Consider the following 20,235-nt stretch of genomic DNA (forward strand, 5'->3'; position numbering starts at 1 on the left):
ACCAAACGAAAAACTGAGATCAATCTATATTGGCTTATGGGGGTGTACTCCATTGATAAGTTTTCCGCAGGAAGCTCCGCTGACAGTGAATGAATGGGAGCTGTACAAGAGCACCAAAGCATTCCTGTACAGCTTCCACATCATGACAAGGGGTCCTTGAACAGGACAAGGCATCCCTGGATCGCACTCCTGGACTCTGGCCAGGGCTACACTTTCAATCCAATCTTTTCTAACAACAGCAAAAGTTAAAACTGATTTTTAAAAATCTTAAGTGTCATTTAGCATACCAAACAAGGCATTTCTTCAGCAGTAGTTCTTTTAGCGTAATTAAAATGTATTAGTTAAAAGTGATTCTGGTGGGTTCGCCGCGTACCAAATGTGCTAAAATAAATGCACTCCATTCACGTCTCCCTTCCATAGACAAACACAGGCTGACACTTCTCAGCTTGAAAAACTGAGTGTACGTGTAAGATGTTTGTGTGGGGAATCCTTGCCTGTAAGCACTTTTGTGGCTCCTCTAGGAATAGAACGTTCTGCTTCTTTGCAAACTAAAACAAGATGGGGTTTTATTCTGAGGTTGTTTCCCCCCCACCCCACAGCAGTATTTACAAATGCAAAAACAGAACTTTCCATCTATACTATTCAGATGCAATTTTCACAATCACCTAGCTTTTTACTAAAAAAACCAGTTCCTCAAGGACATATGACAGGGCTCTCAGTTTGTACAACCTCAACTCATCATTTGATTTCCTACAGATTACTGTATTTTTTCGTGTATAACACGGCCCCATGTATAATTTTTTGGGACTCCAAATAAAGAAACCCCCCCATATACACTAGTGATGTATAAGACGACCTCCAATTTTAAACTTGAAAAAATAGGGTGAGTCTTATACACAGAAAAATACGGTAATTTTTACAAGTAGAACCAGTGTTAGAAACTCAGCTATATAAGCTAGGCACCAAATGGTACCTTAAGGCAGGGTTACAGTCGTCAAAACAGAATGTCTAGTTGCCATTTTGGGGCCAGACGGCTCAAAAGTTGTATTCTTCAATATGACTTTTGGGTTCCTGATTGTGCAGATAAAGTATCACAGATAGAATTCTACAGGATGTGTTGTTAGTGAGTGAAAACAGACAGGATACAAGGATCCCCAGGCATGCAGCTCCAGATGGTGGAGACATCAGGGGCCATCCTGGTACCCGGTCATCTTCACTTGGTCACAAGTGGCCAACAGCCAGGTACAAAATGCACATTGGTGATTTCCGAATGCTGAATAGAACTTGATGAAAATATGATTGTATGGCCATCTGACCTCACTCATGAATTGGGCACTTGAACCACAGCTAAGAGAGAATGCTCATTTACCATAAACACAATGGCTCTTCTTAATTGCGTGTCGAGGTCCCCAGGGCTACCCCAATATCTCACACATCACACAGAATTTTTTTTTAAAAGATTTTGGCATAATTTTGGCCACAACTTTATTAAAATACAAATTTGTGAGTGGTTGCTTAGGCATTGGTTGCGACTATCTGCCCCCACCATGGGGGACAGACTGACATTCCGCACGATGCGAAAGTCAGAATAAGGGAATACACTTGGGGCTAGCGACGGAGCAGGGAACCTGCCCTCACCCCAAATGCAACCAGGAGCTCATTGCTATGGCCCGAGCCCCCTTGACAGAGTGGACAAGCAATAGTTAGCCCCCAATTCCTTTAACAGAATCCCTTGCAGCAGCAGCATTAGAAGGGCAGGCACTCAACCTACCAAGGGCAGGCACTCAACCACTGCCCCTCAACCAACCAAACCATAAACCAATGCCTAACCGCAACCTTACAAGTTGTGACGATTTGCTACGCAGTAGGCAAAAACCAAATGGCCCCAGCCAATCAGCCAGATGGACAAAATTCCTACCGGGCCCCTGCCCCAAGAGCAGACGACCCCATGACAGGCATAGCAAGCTCAAAGCGAACAACCCTAATTCTAGGGGGGGGGGGGACGGGCAATCCGATGCACGGTCGAAAAGAGGAAGCCCTAGCCTCGTGCAAGGAGTTTTAGCATTTCTGGCTGTCAATCAACAAATGGCAACATTAACTTCTTCCCAACACAGATAGGTAGCCGTGTTGGTCTGCCATAGTCAAAACAAAAAAAATCCTTCCAGTAGCACCTTAAAGACCAACTAAGTTAGTTCTTGGTATGAGCTTTCGTGTGCATGCACACTTCTTAGTATCTGAAGAAGTGTGCATGCACACGAAAGCTCATACCAAGAACTAACTTAGTTGGTCTTTAAGGTGCTACTGGAAGGATTTTTTTTGTTTCTTCCCAACAACAAGGGAAGCCCCAATCGCATCAGTGGCCAACGATCAATTAGCCCGCCCCCAACTTTGGAGTGTCCTGGCGGCCCCCACCGCAACACGTGCTCTCCATGAAGGAGAACACGCTTTCTCAGCTGCTATTAACTATATATACACACACTCTTTGACCTTAATGGATTCAGGGGTCTCTCTAGCCAGCATCAATATCACCATTCTCCAGTTGTGAGAAGGATTTGCAGTGTGTGTGTGTGTGTGTGTGTGTGTGTGTGTACATAATCTTCATCATTTTCAAAAAAAGCCAAAAACAAAACAAAGGCTGGCTATAGAGTGAGCAAACAAATATCAATAGGATGAACAAATTCTTCTTTTAAAGCATATCCAGACCAAAGTGCAATATTAACACCTCTAGCAGTACATTGTCCTCTACATTATGATTTTATGTGCATTTTATCAAATCTCCTGCAGATACTAGATGCCAACTGAGAGCTGATCCTTGAAGGAGAGGCCACCTTAGGTGAAAAGGGTAAGTGATAATGATGGGCCCTTGAATTTTGGAACAGGAAAGATTCTGTGAAAGAAAGCTAGCAGCATACCAAGGAAACAAAAGGGTTCTTTTTGGTAGCACGTAGAGAAGGGATTGGCTACCATTTCCCCTTCACGGAGAATTGGCAGGCTACACCGCTTACTCTAGATCTTGCCAAGTTCTGAATGAGTGTTTTATTTCTCCAGACTAATTATACATCAGCTGAGCAGTATTTGTTCCAGTTGCTCTATAACAGTCTTGTTGAATCATTGCTGGTTTCTTTAAAATAAAACATCACTACCTATTTTCACTGACGTATTATTACTATCATATACCATAATGTAATTGGTAGGGAAGGTTTACGTTTGAAGTTAATCATTTAACATTTTAAGTACAGTGACTGATAGCAATCTCAAGCCGTCTGAATCAAACAGAACTTGCACAGGCTCCCTCACATTATTAATCGACACCTAGCTAATCTCATGTTTATACAGTCGCACCTTGGAAGTCAAACAACTTAGTTCTCGAACGTTTTGGCTCCCGAACGCAGCACACCCAGAAGTGAACTTTGCGGACTATTTTTGGAAGCTGAATGTCCGACGGGGCTTCTGCGGCTTCCGATTGGCTGCAGGAGCTTTCTACAGCCAATCAGAAGCCGTGCTTTGGTTTCCGAATGTTTTGGGAGTCGAACGGACTTCCGGAACGGATTCTGTTTGGCTTCCAAGATACGACTGTACAGCCTTTTATTTAAAAAGATGCCCCTCACCTAGCTGCTGTCTGTGTCTTATGGGATGCCATGATTAGTGGACCTGATAAGCTATTCCTCAAGACTGTTTGTCCATCTAGCCCAATGCTGTCTACGCTGAATAGCAACAGTTCTCTCATCACTTTTTATTATTATCATCGAGCATCCTGTTCTCACTGTGGCCACCCAAATGCCTATGGGTAACAGGACCAAAAGCAACAGCACACTCCCCACTTGTGATTCACAGCAACTTGTATTCAAAGGCATATTGCCTCTGACAGCGGTGGTGGAACACAGCTCTTATAGCCGATAGTCACTGATAGGCTTGTCCGCCATAAATTTATCTTATCCGCTTCCAAAGTGATCCAGGTAGGGTGTCGTCACTACTTCTTTGTAGGAGCAAATTTCATATTATAACTCTGTGCTGTGTGAAGAAGGGGCACACTCAGAGGTAAGCTTTACGGGTGGGGAGTGCAGCTAGGAGACCTACAAGTAGAACCAGGCTCCTCTGCAAAGCCAAACCAACAGCCAGAAACAACATTTGACCTTATTATCCATACTGAGAACTTGAAATGACATGAAAACTTCCATGCTGGGAGTAATGTTGGCAGCTTTTAGCGCACAATAATTAGACTGAATTGCCACCACCACACACACATATGATTCACTTTTCCAGGACTGCAACCTTTGAGTTTTAGGTTCAAATGATCCCGAGCCTTGAATAAATAAATAACAATAATAAAATTGCAAAGCCACCGAACTTCATGAGATTATTTTTTTCTGAACCATGCCACAGTTCAGACTTAATTGAAAGTTAGCAACTTTCATTAATGTGCCTTGGCTTTTTTATTTTGCAAAGTTTTGATTCAGCTAAACAGAGCACTTTTGCAGAGCTCAAGTCCTTGAAACCTGCAACCACTGATTTGACCCTGTTCAACAGTTCTCTGCTGACTCTTTTCTTGTTTGTCATCACTAAGAATGTACAGTTTGTTCTAAAATGTCCTTGAAGAACTGGAGTATACTTAATGCCATTTAAATGGAGTTTGAAGCAATCCATTATCACACTTTGTACTACACAGAAACAGTAAACGGTTCGGCCTTTTAGGAGCCAGGACTGAAAGAAGTAAGAGCATAGGGCTTCTACCCATAGCAAATACTCAAATGCAAACAGCATTACATTGTTTTGCAAAGGAATCAAACAATGCATATTTAGCAGTCCTCTAAATTTTGCTTTTGCAAATATAAACAATTAATTCATTGTCAGAATCCCAGAATGCAAATGCAGCCGACAGGTTCATATATTGCAATGTAACACTTTAAGAAGTTTCATGAAGCAAAACGTTGAAATATGAGCTTGCTATAGGATTTTGAATATACAGTACATACACATACCGGTCACCAATATGTCCAAGATAACATACTAAAAAATACAAAAGGCAGCAACATCCTACGGGCTGAAAGCTTAAAATGAGACAGCAAGAAAGAGTACGGAAAGCTTCACAGCGTGACGTGGTTTATTAGCGGCCTGAAAACAAAGGGGCAAAACAATTCTGTCCCTTAGAGTGAGAAGCCCTATTATGAAGCCTTTCAACTCCCCAAAGAGTTGCCTTTTGACTCCCTCTCTGCTGTAGGACAAACAAGAAAAGGTAATTAGTATTAGATGATGTTAGACATTATGTAGCTTGTGACGCTCGTCTAATGAGCTGTCCTGCCAAATTATTATTTTCACATTATCAAAGGAGACGAATATGCACACTCAAAGGCAAGCATATCTTGCTCTCTTTCTGAGAGGGGATTAAAAAAATGTTTTTGTTTGTGAGGACAAAACTACTTGTTTTAAGTCAAATACAGGGTTCCTAGCTCCATGCTTGGACAGCATTTTCAGGGAAGAAGTGGCAGCTGGGAGGGTTTGCTTAACTCTTACCCTGACTGATTCCTTAGCTGTGGTTCAAGTACCCAAATCATGAATAAAGCAAAGTATGTGGGAGAGGGTGGAAAGCTATGTTGGTGTGATACTGAGCAAATGGTCATGACTCTGTGCACGCGCACACAGTTCCACCTTCACCCATTTCCTCCTTCCTCTTCTCAGTTGCCCCTTGCACACTGGCCACCCTCGTTTCCATGCCACTAACTGTCTACTGTTCTGCAGCCCCCTTTGCACGTGTGCACACAGACGCTCACTCACACCCATTTTATTATACACATTACTGTATCTTTAAGATGAATTGGCTCTTAAGAGCATGCCAGTCAGTTACCTTACTCAGAGAAGGTTAAGCAGCCTAACTTCATATAAATCCAGGATTGTGATGTGGCACTACAAATCCTTCACTGGGGGCTGTGCAATGACACTGTCAGATTTTTATTATAAGTCAAATGTATATATTTCATATTCATGGATTCCCCACTGAGATTCTGGTTTTGACGAGCGCTGGTTGAAATGCAGTGTGTTTGTTCTCTTTTCCTAGTGTTCATTTGGCTTAAAACACGACAGCACTCACTCAGTGGGCTTTTACTGCACATAAACACGGGCATTATAAAAACACCATGCTTAAACATTAGCATAATGATAACAATAATCACACTGTTCATTCATCCAGCTCTTCTGCAATCTAATTCTGCAGACTTGTAAAGAGACCTTTGTAATTGCAAGATGGGCATTTAAAGAATCTTTCAAATCCCCACTGGTGACATTGCAATATTGCCCAGTGCCTTGATTCTGCCAAAGTTCAAGACAACTGGTGGGAAGGGAAAAGTTCACCGTCAAATAAGCCTTTGCCAGCAGCAGCCCTAATATGATAATGAGAAAAAATGGTGTAGGATGCTGGTAGGCTGACCAGGTACAATTATGCTCCACATTAGTCTTGTTTTAATTCAGTCAGCTATGATTTCATAGCAGGACAATTTGAGGTTTGGGTGTTGAAGAGAGAGGCAGCTCGAACACTGGCACTCCGTTGTGCTTGGTAAAGAATGTGACTCATGAGTGGGAGAAAACAGTGTAATGAGAGTAATAGTTGGTTGTCCGTCCCCCACCCCTCAAGCACAGGCATACAACAGATATTTCATTTATTATGAAACAAGAGCCAGATTAAGTGAATAACTTTCCGTGTATTTACATGGGCACAAAATGTCACTTGGTCCAGCAGCCCTGCCCCTCCTAATGCATTCCTTCTCCTGTGTTGTATGCCTACATATCCTGCTGCACACAAATGATTAATATCTTTCAAGACCTTTAATATGGAACACATGTTTTCTTATTTCCTTTATTAACATAGCTTAGCATCACATACTATGCGGTGCTGTATGCTTACTATAATATTGAATAGGCAGCTACCATTCTTTGCCAGTTCCCTATTCAAATTATGTTCCACACATTCAGAATTTCTCTCCAGTGTGTAAACAATTTAACATTTCATTTTATGGCAGATCATTCTCTGTAGGATATGGCATCATGCTCTATGTTGATTCTGGAATATGTCTGTATAACATACTGCCTATGTGATGTAATCTTGGCTCTGCCAAGGTCCCTTCAAATGAATTTGCCAGAAGGCAATCTCCCATATTGTAATCTTAGCAGCTGCCCAACTCAGGAATGGCCATTTAAAACTTATTAAAGTTACTCTGGCCAACAAGAAGAAAGAAACCAGGGAAGTTATTTTGGACTGTGACCATACAATGAAGAATAATTGCCTTCCACCACCCATGGAATAATGTATGCACACTCACCCTGCACACACACAAAGACTTAAAGACATTCAGAAAAATATGGTGCTTTGCTGAAGGGAGGGGAGTATACCTTTTGGGAGACTTTGACTATAAGCTTCTGGAAATGATTACCTGTTTGTTCAATATATCTCTAGCAAAATAAAGCTGGTGGCCAAGGATCACAGATAAAACAGAAATCCTGTAACAAATACACTTTCTTTTTCTGCTTTCCCCCCTCACTCCCTGCTTTTCTTATCTCGTTCTTCCTTGCACTATATAAAAGTTTTTGAAATCTGAACAATATATTAATACAATTTTTTTTAAAAATCAATGAAACAATGAAACAAACCAAGGAGTGTGGTGGAGTCTCCTTCTTTGGAGGTCTTTAAGCAGAGGCTTGACAACCATATGTCAGGAGTGCTCTGATGGTGTTTCCTGCTTGGCAGGGGGTTGGACTCGATGGCCCTTGTGGTCTATTCCAACTCTATGATTCTATAATCTAGATGTGCCTATTTCATATGATGCCTCAAATGAACGTCAAGGTGAGGATAAGCAATACAGTGGTACCTCTGATTAAGAACTTAATTTGTTCCGGAAGTCTGTTCTTAACCTGAAACTGTTCTTAACCTGAGGTACCACTTTAGCTAATGGGGCCTCCTGCTGCTGCTGCGCGATTTCTGTTCTGCGTACGCTTCAGGTTACAGACTCCGCTAACCCAGAAATAGTGCTTCAGGTTAAGAACTTTGCTTCAGGATGAGAACAGAAATTGTGCTCCGGCAGCGCGGCGGCAGCAGGAGGCCCCATTAGCTAAAGTGGTGCTTCAGGTTAAGAACAGTTTCAGGTTAAGTACGGACCTCCGGAACAAATTAAGTACTTAAACTGAGGTTAAATACTGTATACATTTAAAATTGTAATATGTGAAGAAGCTCTAATTCACAAAAAAGGTCCAACAGATTACGTTACTCTATTTAAGATCTGTTAAATGTGAAAAATTGCATTGTGATAAGAAGCCAGAATTGGCCGAGGTCACAGAAATAGAGCTCGCTCAGAAACTAGGCCAGTGTTTATTGCTTGACATATTCAGCTTTATGAAAAAAATATAGCTCTGTTGACAGTATTTATTCTTGTAAACACATGGTACAAAAAGGCCAAGTCCTTAGAAAGCCCCAGGGACAGCTTAAATTATCTGAAATCTGGATTTTCAAGGGGTGGAATTAATTCTGATGTATTAACAGAGAACCCCTGTTTTGCTTCAGGTAGTAAAATAATACTCCTTCCCCCTTCACTCTCCTCAAGATTCACTGCAGGATATTCAGTCACAGAACATGTGCGGAATTCTATTCCCAGTAATGTGCAGGTCTTTCAAGGAGCTCCAAACTTATTTTGGTTAAAAAATAAAAATATAAAAAGAGCTCCCTTATACCTTTTTACTTCTAGAGGCATATGATGGGATCAAAATTGCCATGCACAGAATTCAACATGAATTGTGCAGGGGGAAGAGAGTTCTCCCAGACCCCACTCCCTGTGACACTACGTATAGATCAAGCATCACCACAGAACCTTGGTACAGGGTGGGAACCCAAGAGAGCAATACTCAGGGAGGTGCCAGGTCAGGGATGGGCAAACTGCAGCTGGGGGCCACTTGTGACCCTTGGCTTAATTTCATGCAGCCTTTGGCCTAATTTCTTTGGCCTAATTTATATTTAATAAAAATAAAACTGAGAGGGGCAGGGGGTTCAGGTGGGTAGCAAAGGTGATGTCTAAAGGTGCCATGGTGCCCACAGCAGTCATGCTGGAGACTCCCATCTTGTGGATAGGGAGAGCCCAGAGGAAGAAAAAGAGATACGGTGAAGGGGGAAAGCCAGATGAATGAAGTGATGAGAAAAGGAAGGGGGAAAGCCCTCTGCCAGTTCAGATCTCTATACCTCCTTTGGCAGCCTGTTAAGTAGGGAGGAAAGGGCAAATAGTCGTTCCTTGGATCCCAAATGCCTTGCGAGTTGAACGTTTTGGCTCCCAAATGCTGCAAACCCGGAAGTGAGTGTTCTGGTTTGCGAATGTTCTTTGGAACCCAAACGTCCGAGCTTCCTGCAGCCAATCGGAAGCCACATCTTGGTTTCCGAACGTTTTGGAAGTCAAACGGACTTCGGGAATGGATTCTGTTCGACTTCCAAGGTACGACTGTATAATGTTTTTAGGGCTACACCAGTAAGATGAACAACAACTGGTTTTATTTATTTGTTTCTGTTATATAGTTTTCAGTCTGGCCTTGAGCCTACTCAGTTCCAACTTTCCTCAAGCACCACCTTTTGGTCACTAGGTGCCAACAACATAAACCACTGCTCATCACTGGATTCGCCCGCACCTGTGACTGGCACGTGGACCATCAAGGCAAGGTAGTCTAGGGGCTGCCACCAGTAGGAAAACCACTAGAAACACTTTGCACGTGCACACTGTTCTCTTTGCAACACAGTCACGGGTTCCAATTATGAAAGTGACTAATGTATCTTCCAATGAAAATACAAGGATGAGAGTGGTGCACTGAACAAGGCTCTGGCTTGGGCAGTTTGGCTTGGTCTTGGACTGATCCTGCCCACAAAACCCTTTGCTCTGCTGTGGGATAAGCTACTTTGAGACCATTTGTTGTGGTGGAAAAGAGAATAAAACTTTCCCAAGGAATGCTTTGGTAAACTGAATGCATCCCACTGGACATAAACCATCCAGCATTGCAGTAAAACAACAAATAATATATATATTTTTACCCCCCACCCTGCACCAAAATGGACAGTGCAGTGTGGGGGGAGAAATGCAATGGCTTTGTTAAGACACAAGTTTTGATTCTCATGTTAAGTTCAAAATGTTTTTAAAAGGTTACAAAACTAACTATGTGATAATGTCCCAGTAATCTACAGATGCAGCATACACAAAATAATCTGTTTGGTTTTATGCAGCCCTTATGTCAATGTGCAAGGTTCTTAAAAAAGAAACAGTAACCCCCTCCCCAACTCCACGTTCAAAATAATCCAAACCCCGACTCAAACCTTTTGATCTTTGCACAATATTAGCTGCTGCTAAGAGTGATCCTGCTGAGGGGTTGAATTTTTTTTGAAGACTTACTTTAAAACACCACATGATACAGACAAGAGGCTGTGCCTAAAATATGAAATGCTAACTTTCATTTATATGACATGCTGTAGCATTTACGTAAATAAACCAGTGTTAGCTTATGTTTTTGATATTAGATACAATGCCCCTTAGAGAAGCCCTTGCTCAGCTCTTTTCTTCTGGCCTTGAGTAAATAAATCTACATTTCAGCTCAAGAATATGCTGCCACGTAAGCAGTTGGAGAGTTAAGTCTTTGTTCCCAAATGTTTGCAAAGCTGGAAGTTCTGGTATTTCTTTCTGTTGGAAACTTGGTAACTGGAAAAGAGAAGGTGCAGATAAAAGTAAATTCTACCACCTTTCAAGAAGCACATGCAATTATTTAATTTCGGGCCGTTCCAGATGGCAGGAGTGCCACCCGGATCCAAGGCTTCACTTGCAATACACATGAATGGTCTTTCAAAGTGACCTGCCAGCACAGCTGTCTGGCAGGGCTATGAAATGCTTTTATATAAACAAGGTTGAATCCACCAGCAATCTATCATGTGGAATGTGCCTGTGGGGAGAAAGGAGAAAGAAAGTACAAGGCTAAGAAGTTGCAGAACAAGATCTTAGGAGAATGAAAACAAGCTTCAGATGAGAATATAAAGTTAAGCAATGACAGAGAGTCAAAAGGAAAGAGAAATAAAAAAGATGCCAGGAATGGGGGAGGGGGAGTCAATACTTGGAGGCAAGTTCTGCCGAAATTAAAAGACCTTAACCTCCAGGCACTTAGGTTCACAGTGTCAGACTCTTTTCGAACACACTAAATGTGCTCGGGACCAGGACCTAATGCCAGATCTTCCTGATTCTGGGAAAGCTATCACTCTATATAAATGGTCACAGCTGGGGTTCTGGCATGGCACATCCTCCTTTCCCAGAGGGGATATACGGTACATATATAAGAAAGCAAACATGACATAGCCAAGCACGGAACAGACCTCTTGCCTTCCCCACTCCCAACAGAGCCCATGTATTCTCACGCACACATGTAATACAGTACACAGATAATTCTCTTTAGCTGGTAAATTGGCTAAATCAGTATGCAGCTATGTTCCAAATGACAGCAATTAAATTTGCAACGCACCAATTTGATTGCATGTGAATGGAAGCAAAACAGAGAAACACATTAGGGACTGGCATTCTCCTTGCCAATGATACAATATGCATATTAAACTCCCTAAGGAGAGATGGCCATATTCCTTTCTCAGCTGCCTCCTTGTCTGTTCAAATATTGCATTATTATTATTATTATTTGTCGTTGGGAGGGTTTGGCAGAACATGCAGAGAAGTGCTATAATAACAAAAACAGCATTATCTATCTTATTAGTAGGTCCTGTTCTATTTTTGGAAGCAATATTCACTAGGAAAGGAAAGGCAACACTAGGCATTAATTCCTGCAGGCTCATTAGCTGCATTAAGTTACATGCACATCTGATTAACTGGCCTAAGCAAAACTAAACATATCAAAAGTTTGCAATTAATTCATAACAATGCTTCAGAACAGTTACCTAAAGCAATGGTCTCAACAACTCAATAAACCAATTCCAAAGGTAATTTGCACACATAGTTTATAAAGGCCCTGTAGCTCTTTTAAACATATGTTTCTTTGATTATAAACAGCTGATGTACTACAGTAGGTTCAATTTTTCCAGATAGGCTTCCAAAAAAAGGATTACATTCACAGCATAATAAGATGAACTAAGTCATGGTATAAGCTGGAAGCACAATGTCAATTTTACCATACTCTGTCAATCTAATTTTGAGAGTGTTAAACTCCTATTGTTTATAAATTCTGATGTTCTCTCCCTGTCTCCCAATCTGACCACCTTTGTTAAAATGGCTTAAAATGCTTTTAAGAAACACAAGTTTTTCACATGCAGAAAACATACTGAAATTTGAAATATATTCTTAAAGGGTGCAATTCTGCTCTCTGTTGCAGAAGGCACACAGTGATGGGGGGCGGGAAAGAAGACTCTCCTTTCCTCCATGCGGGAACTACATCCTATGGAATCCCATGACCCACATACAAAGTGGCAGCAGGAATGAGTACGTTGAGCAAAAGAGCTGCGATGGTGAAGCCAGGCACCCAGCAACCTAAGTAGATGGTGTCCTCACCTGTCACACAGCAAAAGATGCCACACTTGCTGAATGGGAAGGGGTTGGAAAGAAGGAAGAGAAGGCCAACCCAACATGCTCCCTCATTTGCTCTCCCCTTTGCAAAACAGAGACCAGGATTATACTCTAAACCAACGCAGTAAGGAGAATACATGCAAGCCAGTGAAATGTTCCTGCATGGTCTTTGGCCCTCTCACTCAGGAAAACTAGAAGAAATTGCACGTGAGCATCTTGTCTTGCTGCTGTGATGCATCAAGCTGCAGAAGGACAGTGAGAAGCTCACACTTCTACACTTATATGAATTGGGCCCTGTGTTAATACCCTTCTGGCTCCTGTGTAGAGTGCAGCAGTTGTTGTTGTTTTAAATGTTAGTTATTTATTAAATTTGTTTGACAGCATCAATGATTATGCCAGTCTACTGTTGGGATTTTCTGTGGCTCATGAATGGATTTCACACCCTTGGAAAAGATGTGGATTGAAAGAAATGCCTATGCAAAATTACCATAGAGAAATAATGTCAGAAGAAGCAGCTAACAATGTAAAGAACACCAACAAGGCCCATGGCATGACTCTGATCTAACAATTTATTGTGATTCCTTTATGATAGCCAAGATACAAGACAGTAAACATGTACTTCAGGATATAAGTTAAAAACCTGTACTCGCAAATTACTTTCTGTGGGCCCAACAAAGCTCAAAACAAAGCCATAGTGATTATTCACTATTGGCTCCAGATAGTGTTGAGCAGGTGGGTGTGGTTTTTTTGTTTTTGTTTTAAACCTCATGGGCCAAATGGAGAGACCTGGTGGGCCAAGTATGATCCATGGGTCTGAGGTTTCCATCCCTGCCATGGACCGAGGAAGATCTTTGCAACAGCAGATCTGTTGTTTTCCAGACACTGGCTGTCCTTCATCTAGGAAGAGGGCACAATCAGCAGATCATCTGGGTGAAGGTATTTGCGACTTCCCCTGTAGCCAAGTTATGCAACCAAGGATAACAAGACTGTCGTGAATGCTCATAAGGCCAAATTCAAACCAAACAGAAGAATATGTTTCTAATAGGAGAACCTCAGTGGTTACTCTGCTTAGTTTACCATACATGCCAAGAGATAAATTCTGCTTGCAGTTCTTTTATATGAAGCATGGGTGCCCTGGAAAAGATGGGACTGACAGTACCTTCCCTAAGAACCCAAAGTGATTTAACAACCAATGCCTCTTCACAGGGAACTCTGGAAATCATAGCTCTGGGAGGGAAACAGGGGTCTTCTCTCAGCACCCTTAACAAACTGCAGCTCTCATAACTCTTTGCGGGAAAGCCATGGCAGCTTATAGTGGTCTCGTAGTGCTTTAAATGTGTGGCGTGAATGTGGCCTAACACTTGCAACAGGAATGCTTAAAACGTGAAGGTACTGGCCACCAGAAGAATACATCTCTCTTGGTCTCCTTCTCATGCCCGCCTCACAAACACAAACACTCCCAGAAAGTAGACCTAGCCAAGTGTGCTGGATAATTTCTCATAAAATCTAGACCTCCTTAGAATTGTTATTCTGCCCATCTAAATAGAAAGAAATACCACATTCTTTCCCCCCCTTTTTTTGGTTTCGTAGACTGATATTTTTCTACACCAGCCTGCCTTCTCTCAACCACGAGCAATACAGCAAAGTAAATCAGTGAGTAAAGAGCCGCTGCATGGCTAATCCAATTTAATTAACTGTGTGTCTCATAACATTTCCTTTTTAAAAAAGATATGATTTGCAGTGTGTTCCTTGGAGAAAAACATGCCCTGGCCATGACCTGAGCTTTTCCTGTGGCAATGCCAGGAAGAGATACCCAAGTACAGTGGTACCTCGGCTTACAGATGCTTCAGGTTACAGACTCCGCTAACCTAGAAATAGTAACTCGGGTTAAGAACTATGCTTCAGGATGAGAACAGAAATCGCGTGGCGGCAGTGGCGTAGCGTGGGGGGTGCAGGGGGGGCCGGCCGCACCGGGCGCAACATCTGGGGTTAGGGCAAATCCATGGGTTAGGGGGCGCAAATCCACAGGTTAGGGGGCGCAAATCCACGGGTTAGGGGGCGCAAATTACTTGCCTTGCCCCGGGTGCTGACAACCCACGCTACGCCACTGCGTGGCGGCAGCAGGAGGCCCCATTAGCTAAAGTGGTGCTTCAGTATAAGAACAGTTTCAGGTTAAGAATGGACCTCCAGAAAGAATTAGGTTCTTAACCCGAGGTACCACTGTAAAGAGAGGGGTGCTTCTTTGTGTTTTGAAACTGTACTCCCCTGCAATCTTTAAAATAATGATACTATCCTATGCATATTTATTCAGATGTCATACAGCATTTAGTGGGGCCTTCTTCCAAGTAAATATGCCTAGGATTGCAGCCCCAGAGACTAAAAGTAACATATCATTTGAAGTAACCTATCTTGCAAATGTTGAATATAATCCAGTGGTACTAATGGAGAGTGTGTGCAGAACTTTCCCTGTTCCACGAGGGAAGGAATACTCCGCATGTGGCATACAAAACCCTGTTACTTGAATGGAGCATTTTTCTTCAGAGATGGAAATGGGAAGCAAGAGCTTTCATACAAAACGAAACATGCCTAGATCCCATTGCAAAAACAAAACAAAACACAATTTTCAGTTCTTAACTATATGCTTATTTGCACGGAGTGCAGAAGTTAAGTCCCACTGAATTTAATCTTTGTACTGCAATTTTAAATGCATTTGATAGGCACTATGCCCCTTGACATGGGTGGCACTGTGGTTTAAATCACAGAGCCTAGGGCTTGCCAATCAGAAGGTCGGAGGTTCGAATCCCCGTGACGGGGTGAGCTCCCATTGTTTGGTCCTTGCTCCTGCCAACCTAGCAGTTCAAAAGCACGTCAAAGTGCAAGTAGATAAATAGGTACTGTGCGCTGCTCTGGTTTCACCAGAAGCGGCTTAGTCATGCTGGCCACATGACCCAAAAAAACTGTCTGCAGACGAACGCTGGCTCCCTCGGCCAGTAAAGCGAGATGATCGCCGCAACCCCAGAGTTGTTCGTGATGGGACTGAACTGTCAGGGGTCCTTTACCTTTTTATGCCCCTTGAACACAGTGGGGCTTACTTCTGAGCAATTGTTGTTGTTGTTGTTGTTGTTAAAATTTGTATACTGCTCTTTACTCATAGATCTCAGTATGGTTCACAACATAAAATAAAAGGATGCTGCTGTAACAGTTCTAGGGCTGAGCTGCAGCATTAAAAACAGATTCTGAAATACATTTCAACAGAACGATAGCTTGGAAGCCTAGAGGGGATCCCAGCCTGCAGCCCTGAAAATACTGCACTAACTTCCATTCAGTGTACTCCAGATGAGGAAAAAGACAAATGAGAACAAGATTGCTGTCATTAAAAGTAAAGCACCAGAAAATAATTTTGGATTAAAAAAACCAACAACACTAAACCTATGTGTTTCAAGAAAGGATTAACCAGCCAGCAAAGGCAGGAGGGCTTTTTTGTTTGTTTGCTCTGTCAGGGGTCAGCAACCTTTTTCAGTTGTGGGCCGGTCCACTGTCCCTCAGACCTTGTGGGGGGCCGGACTATATTTTGAAGAAGAAAAAGAACGAATTCTTATGCCCACAAATAACCCAGAGATGCATTTTAAATAAAAGGACACATTCTACTCAGGTAAAAACACGCTGATTCCCAGACCATCCGTGGGCCAGATTTAGAAGGCGATTGGGCCGCATCCTGCCCCCGGGACTTATGTTGCCTACCCCTGCTCTGAGCACTTCACTCCAGCTGGTAAGGAAAAGAAAAGGAAAGGTATGCAGTAGCAGACAGTTTTTCTTTGCTGGGTGTTAGGCCCTGGTGTGGGGGGAGCAGGGTGCACAGCTTCTGCCAGCCTGAAAATCTGGGCACACCCTCACCCAAAATTAAAACAGAAACAATAGGGCCTTGGTATTGCCAGGTGGGGCAGGAGCCCCCAAAGAGCCCCCATATCTGGCACACTGATGGATCCCAGTGCTGCATTTCCACTCGGGAGATTTTCGCAGCCTATCAAGTGTACTCCCCTGTCTCTCCTCCAGTTCTTTTGATGGGAGCAGCTCTGTACAGAGCCAGCTCTCACAATTTTGGCAGGGAAATGGTTTTACTTTCCCTCCGTGGTTTCTGTAGCAGGCCAAACCTTTGCACTGTAAGGATCTGCAGGAGGAAAGGAAAGGTACGCTGCAGCTATAAAGTTAAAAGAAAGGAAGAAGTAGTCGTTTAAGTCTAGCCTTCCTTCCAAAAGGTGATAGATCGGGTGGGGTCCAAAAGGTGATAGATGGGGGTCTTCAGAGAAGGAAAGCCAGATTACTAGTGTACAAGCCATCTGCAAGCAGAAGAAAAGACTGAAAAATTCCTATGAAATAATGCCATTCAATGCTTTTGAACCTTAAGAGGCTATGCTGAACCCAAATTTCTCTGAACAGTAAGTAACAAAATATTTACAACTATCAGAAAGCTACTTTTCATGCTGAAACAGTTAATGTGGTTAATTCTTCTGTGTGAAGCAAAGGCAGCCAGGCTCAATGCAAGTCCCATTTCTGTCTAGCTGTTAAGCATATGAGCATGTACTTTTTGGCTGTACATCAAGAACAGCTGCCTGAAATGTAACACAACACAAAATGTATCCAGTTACAATCTGGAAGAGGTAACGCAGGACGCACAATACAGATCTTTTGCAAGCAGCAAAATGAAAGTAGTGCCTGCCAATTTCAGACTTCACAACAGCTCTTATATATACCAAAAAGTTACCAGCATCTTTCTTAGCAAGTTAAATTATCTGAGAACTTAAGCTTAATTTTAAAAGGTGTTCTTTTACAATAAAAATAAAAAATTATGCGGCAAAGGCACCTATCACTATATTCCAGAAAACAAGCAGCGAGAACACAAGATCCCACAATAACAGCATGAGCCCCCACCCCCCTCTTTCCTTATGTAAATCTCTGCACTGGTGAAACAAAACTCTGCCTCTCCCTCAAGCTCTTTGGGCTTTGAGGCTCCTGTCACTTGCACAGCAGTTTGAGGAAGATGAGAAACAGCATAAGAGGACTCCTGCTTTATCCTGCCTTCTTCATACCACAGTGCAAATAAGTAAAACCCCCTCCTCCTCTTGAACTTGGGGAGGGGCATTGAAAGGAACAGGCAGAGAGGGCAAACAGTGACTGGCTAGGAAATCCAAACACAATTTGTGGACCCAAGGGTACGGCCATACTGTGCCATGCTTGGTGCCAAGCTGGGCGAAAAATGTTGAATGTAGTGTAAGAGTGGAGGCAATGCCAATCCTACTTGTGCCATTTTCTTCATGAACCACCCACTCCCCCGAAAATTAATAATCACATCAAGGATCTTCTGTATACTTGAACATGGCTTCATGATTTGCAGAACAGGACCTCAACACTCCATGCCTTCTTAGCCTTCCTGTGAAGCAAAGCAGTGTGTGGCAAATTCTTTTTATTATTCTTATTCTTGCCCCTTGGATATTAATGCTATGAAAAATGTCTGGCAAATAGAAAAGGAAGGAATGAGCTCCATGGAAAGGAACGGCCTTAGATAGTCCATGCACCTTTATCCACCTTCATTGTGTGTGTGCGTTCTCCCTCTCCCTCTCTCTCTCTCTCTCTCTCTCTCTCACACACACACACACACACTCCACCACCCTGTTGTATGACACACCTCACCCAGTTGTATGACCTTATCTTCACTGCTGGAAGAACTCCCTGAGGACCCAACAATACATTACAATGCAACCTCTGCAGTCTTTTTTCTAAAGTAATTAAGGCTATGAGACCTACAGTTGGAGACTGCTGAAAAGATTTAACAGGCAGCTTGAAAGAGGGATCACCGCTTATGGCGCGTACACTGATCCCGCTCTTGACGTTGCTAAACAGGTTTGGCAAGGTTTGTTTGTTAGTTTTAAAGCAAACTCCTTCACTTGTTGGACTATAGGTGAAAACGGCACAAAAAGGTGTGTGTGAGAATATGTGTCCATGGACACCATGGGACGCACAGCCTCTCAAACCACTTTTGGCTTCCATAAAACTATCGCTTGCCTCCAGGTTGGAATTTTCAGCAGAAAGCAGAGAGGAGGAAGTACCTTGGACATTCAGTAGGGGCTAATTGCCTCTTCCCAGCACAGACAGCCCCCGTTTAAACTCATGCTAACAAATCCAACTTATGGAAAGTGGCCTCGCATGCTCGATTTTCCGCCACAAAGTGGAATACTCAGCCACACCTGCCAAATCTGTCCAGATGGATGCATAAAGTGCTTCCACAGGACAATGGCACTGTTATTGCTCAATCCTTTCAGCTATTGATAATAAAAACATGAACAAAATAGCCTGACTGATAGCCCTCAGGGTAAAAAGCTGCTTGCAGGACCCATGAACAAACTGTACACTGTACAAACAAAAGCCCATTAACTATAGTGGCCACATGTCAGACAGGCATGTGCCTGAAACAAAAATATGTCATTAACAGTGTGGTATAAGGTTCCAAAACTAACATTTTAAAATCAGCCAGTATCAGTCAAATCCCTCAATCAAGTTGTTATCACTGAATGTGTATATCAAGTTGGTCAGAGTGGACTCAATGACAAAGGATATGGGGATGCTATGGGGTACCAGCCAGCATTCTTTCTGCCTCCGTTGCCTGGTCTCTAATGTGCCTTAGAATCACAGAATTGTGTAATTGCAGAGTTGGAAGGGACCACAATGGTCATCTGGTCCAACCCCCTGCAAAGCAGGAATCTTTTGCACAGCATGGGGCTTTAACCCACAACTATGAGATTAAGAGTTCCATGCTCTACTGACTGAGCTATCCTTATCTACATTTTCCTTTCACTAGTCTTAGCTCCTTGTCCTCAACCAATCTGAGCTTCAAAGAAAACACAATAGTGGTAAACCCATCCTGGGGGTGGAGATCACTATTTGCCTTCACCACTTACTTTTCAAAGTCTCATCTTGACTATTTTCTCTCTCCCAACCAAGCTTCTGGAATCAAGAGTTGATGAGAAAAGTGCTCCAGGGAACAGAGTAAAGGGCAGAAAGCTGCTGATGGAGAAGCAACTACCACTCGCCACCTGTTCACTTCCACCCTACAATGTGCTGGGCCCAGTCCAGGTCCGGTCCCAAATCCAAGGGTTCTGCGGGGAGTCAGTCCGACAGGGCCAAAGCAGGACACGAGGCAGGAAACCAGGCAAGGTCAGGTACAGGATCACAGGCAGGTTCTGGCAAACAGCAATGTTGCTCCCGCAACCTGGGGTGGGGTCCAGCAGCCTTTTATCTCTGTCGGGGTAACGGCCGGTCCTGATCCCCCGATGACTCACCTCTCTGTCTCACCCGGAGGGGAGCACTCCTCCTGCGAGTACTCAGGTCTTTCCTCCTCTCAGACCTCAGTCTCTGCAGCTCGGGAAATGTCGGTGGGTTACTAGACCCAGAGGCCGCCTCAACCTCTCCTGACCCAATTGGTAGTGGAGCAGCTGTAAGTGATGGCCCAGCTGAAGGCAACAAGGTAATCCCCACATCTGGAGCCAGAGCAGGCTCAGGCCCCTGACTCGGCCCAGCTGGTGCTTGTTGCAGGGGAACCTGTGCAGCCTGGGGCTCTTCAGAATCAGGCCCCAGACTAGGTTCAGATGCCACCTGGGGCAAAGGATCCGGTGTGGACTCC

General features: G+C 43.2%; 1 protein-coding gene across 4 annotated transcripts in view; it reads right to left on the reverse strand.

The window, feature by feature from the left end:
- Positions 1-20,235, reverse strand: part of KCNQ1 (potassium voltage-gated channel subfamily Q member 1) — a 282,535-nt gene that overhangs the window by 135,929 nt on the left and 126,371 nt on the right. Inside the window, exon 14 of one of the 4 annotated variants that reach the window (XM_028733579.2) lies at positions 8,338-10,706. The exons of the other annotated variants lie outside the window; for them this stretch is intronic. Within the exon in view, the coding sequence (XP_028589412.2) occupies positions 10,637-10,706 (70 nt within the window). The 3' untranslated portion in view covers positions 8,338-10,636. Of the gene's footprint in view, positions 1-8,337; positions 10,707-20,235 lie in introns of those variants that run through there. 4 annotated transcript variants of the gene reach the window in all.

This window comes from Podarcis muralis, chromosome 1 (genome assembly GCF_964188315.1).
Source record: "Podarcis muralis chromosome 1, rPodMur119.hap1.1, whole genome shotgun sequence".
NCBI classification, from domain to species: Eukaryota; Metazoa; Chordata; class Lepidosauria; order Squamata; family Lacertidae; genus Podarcis; species Podarcis muralis.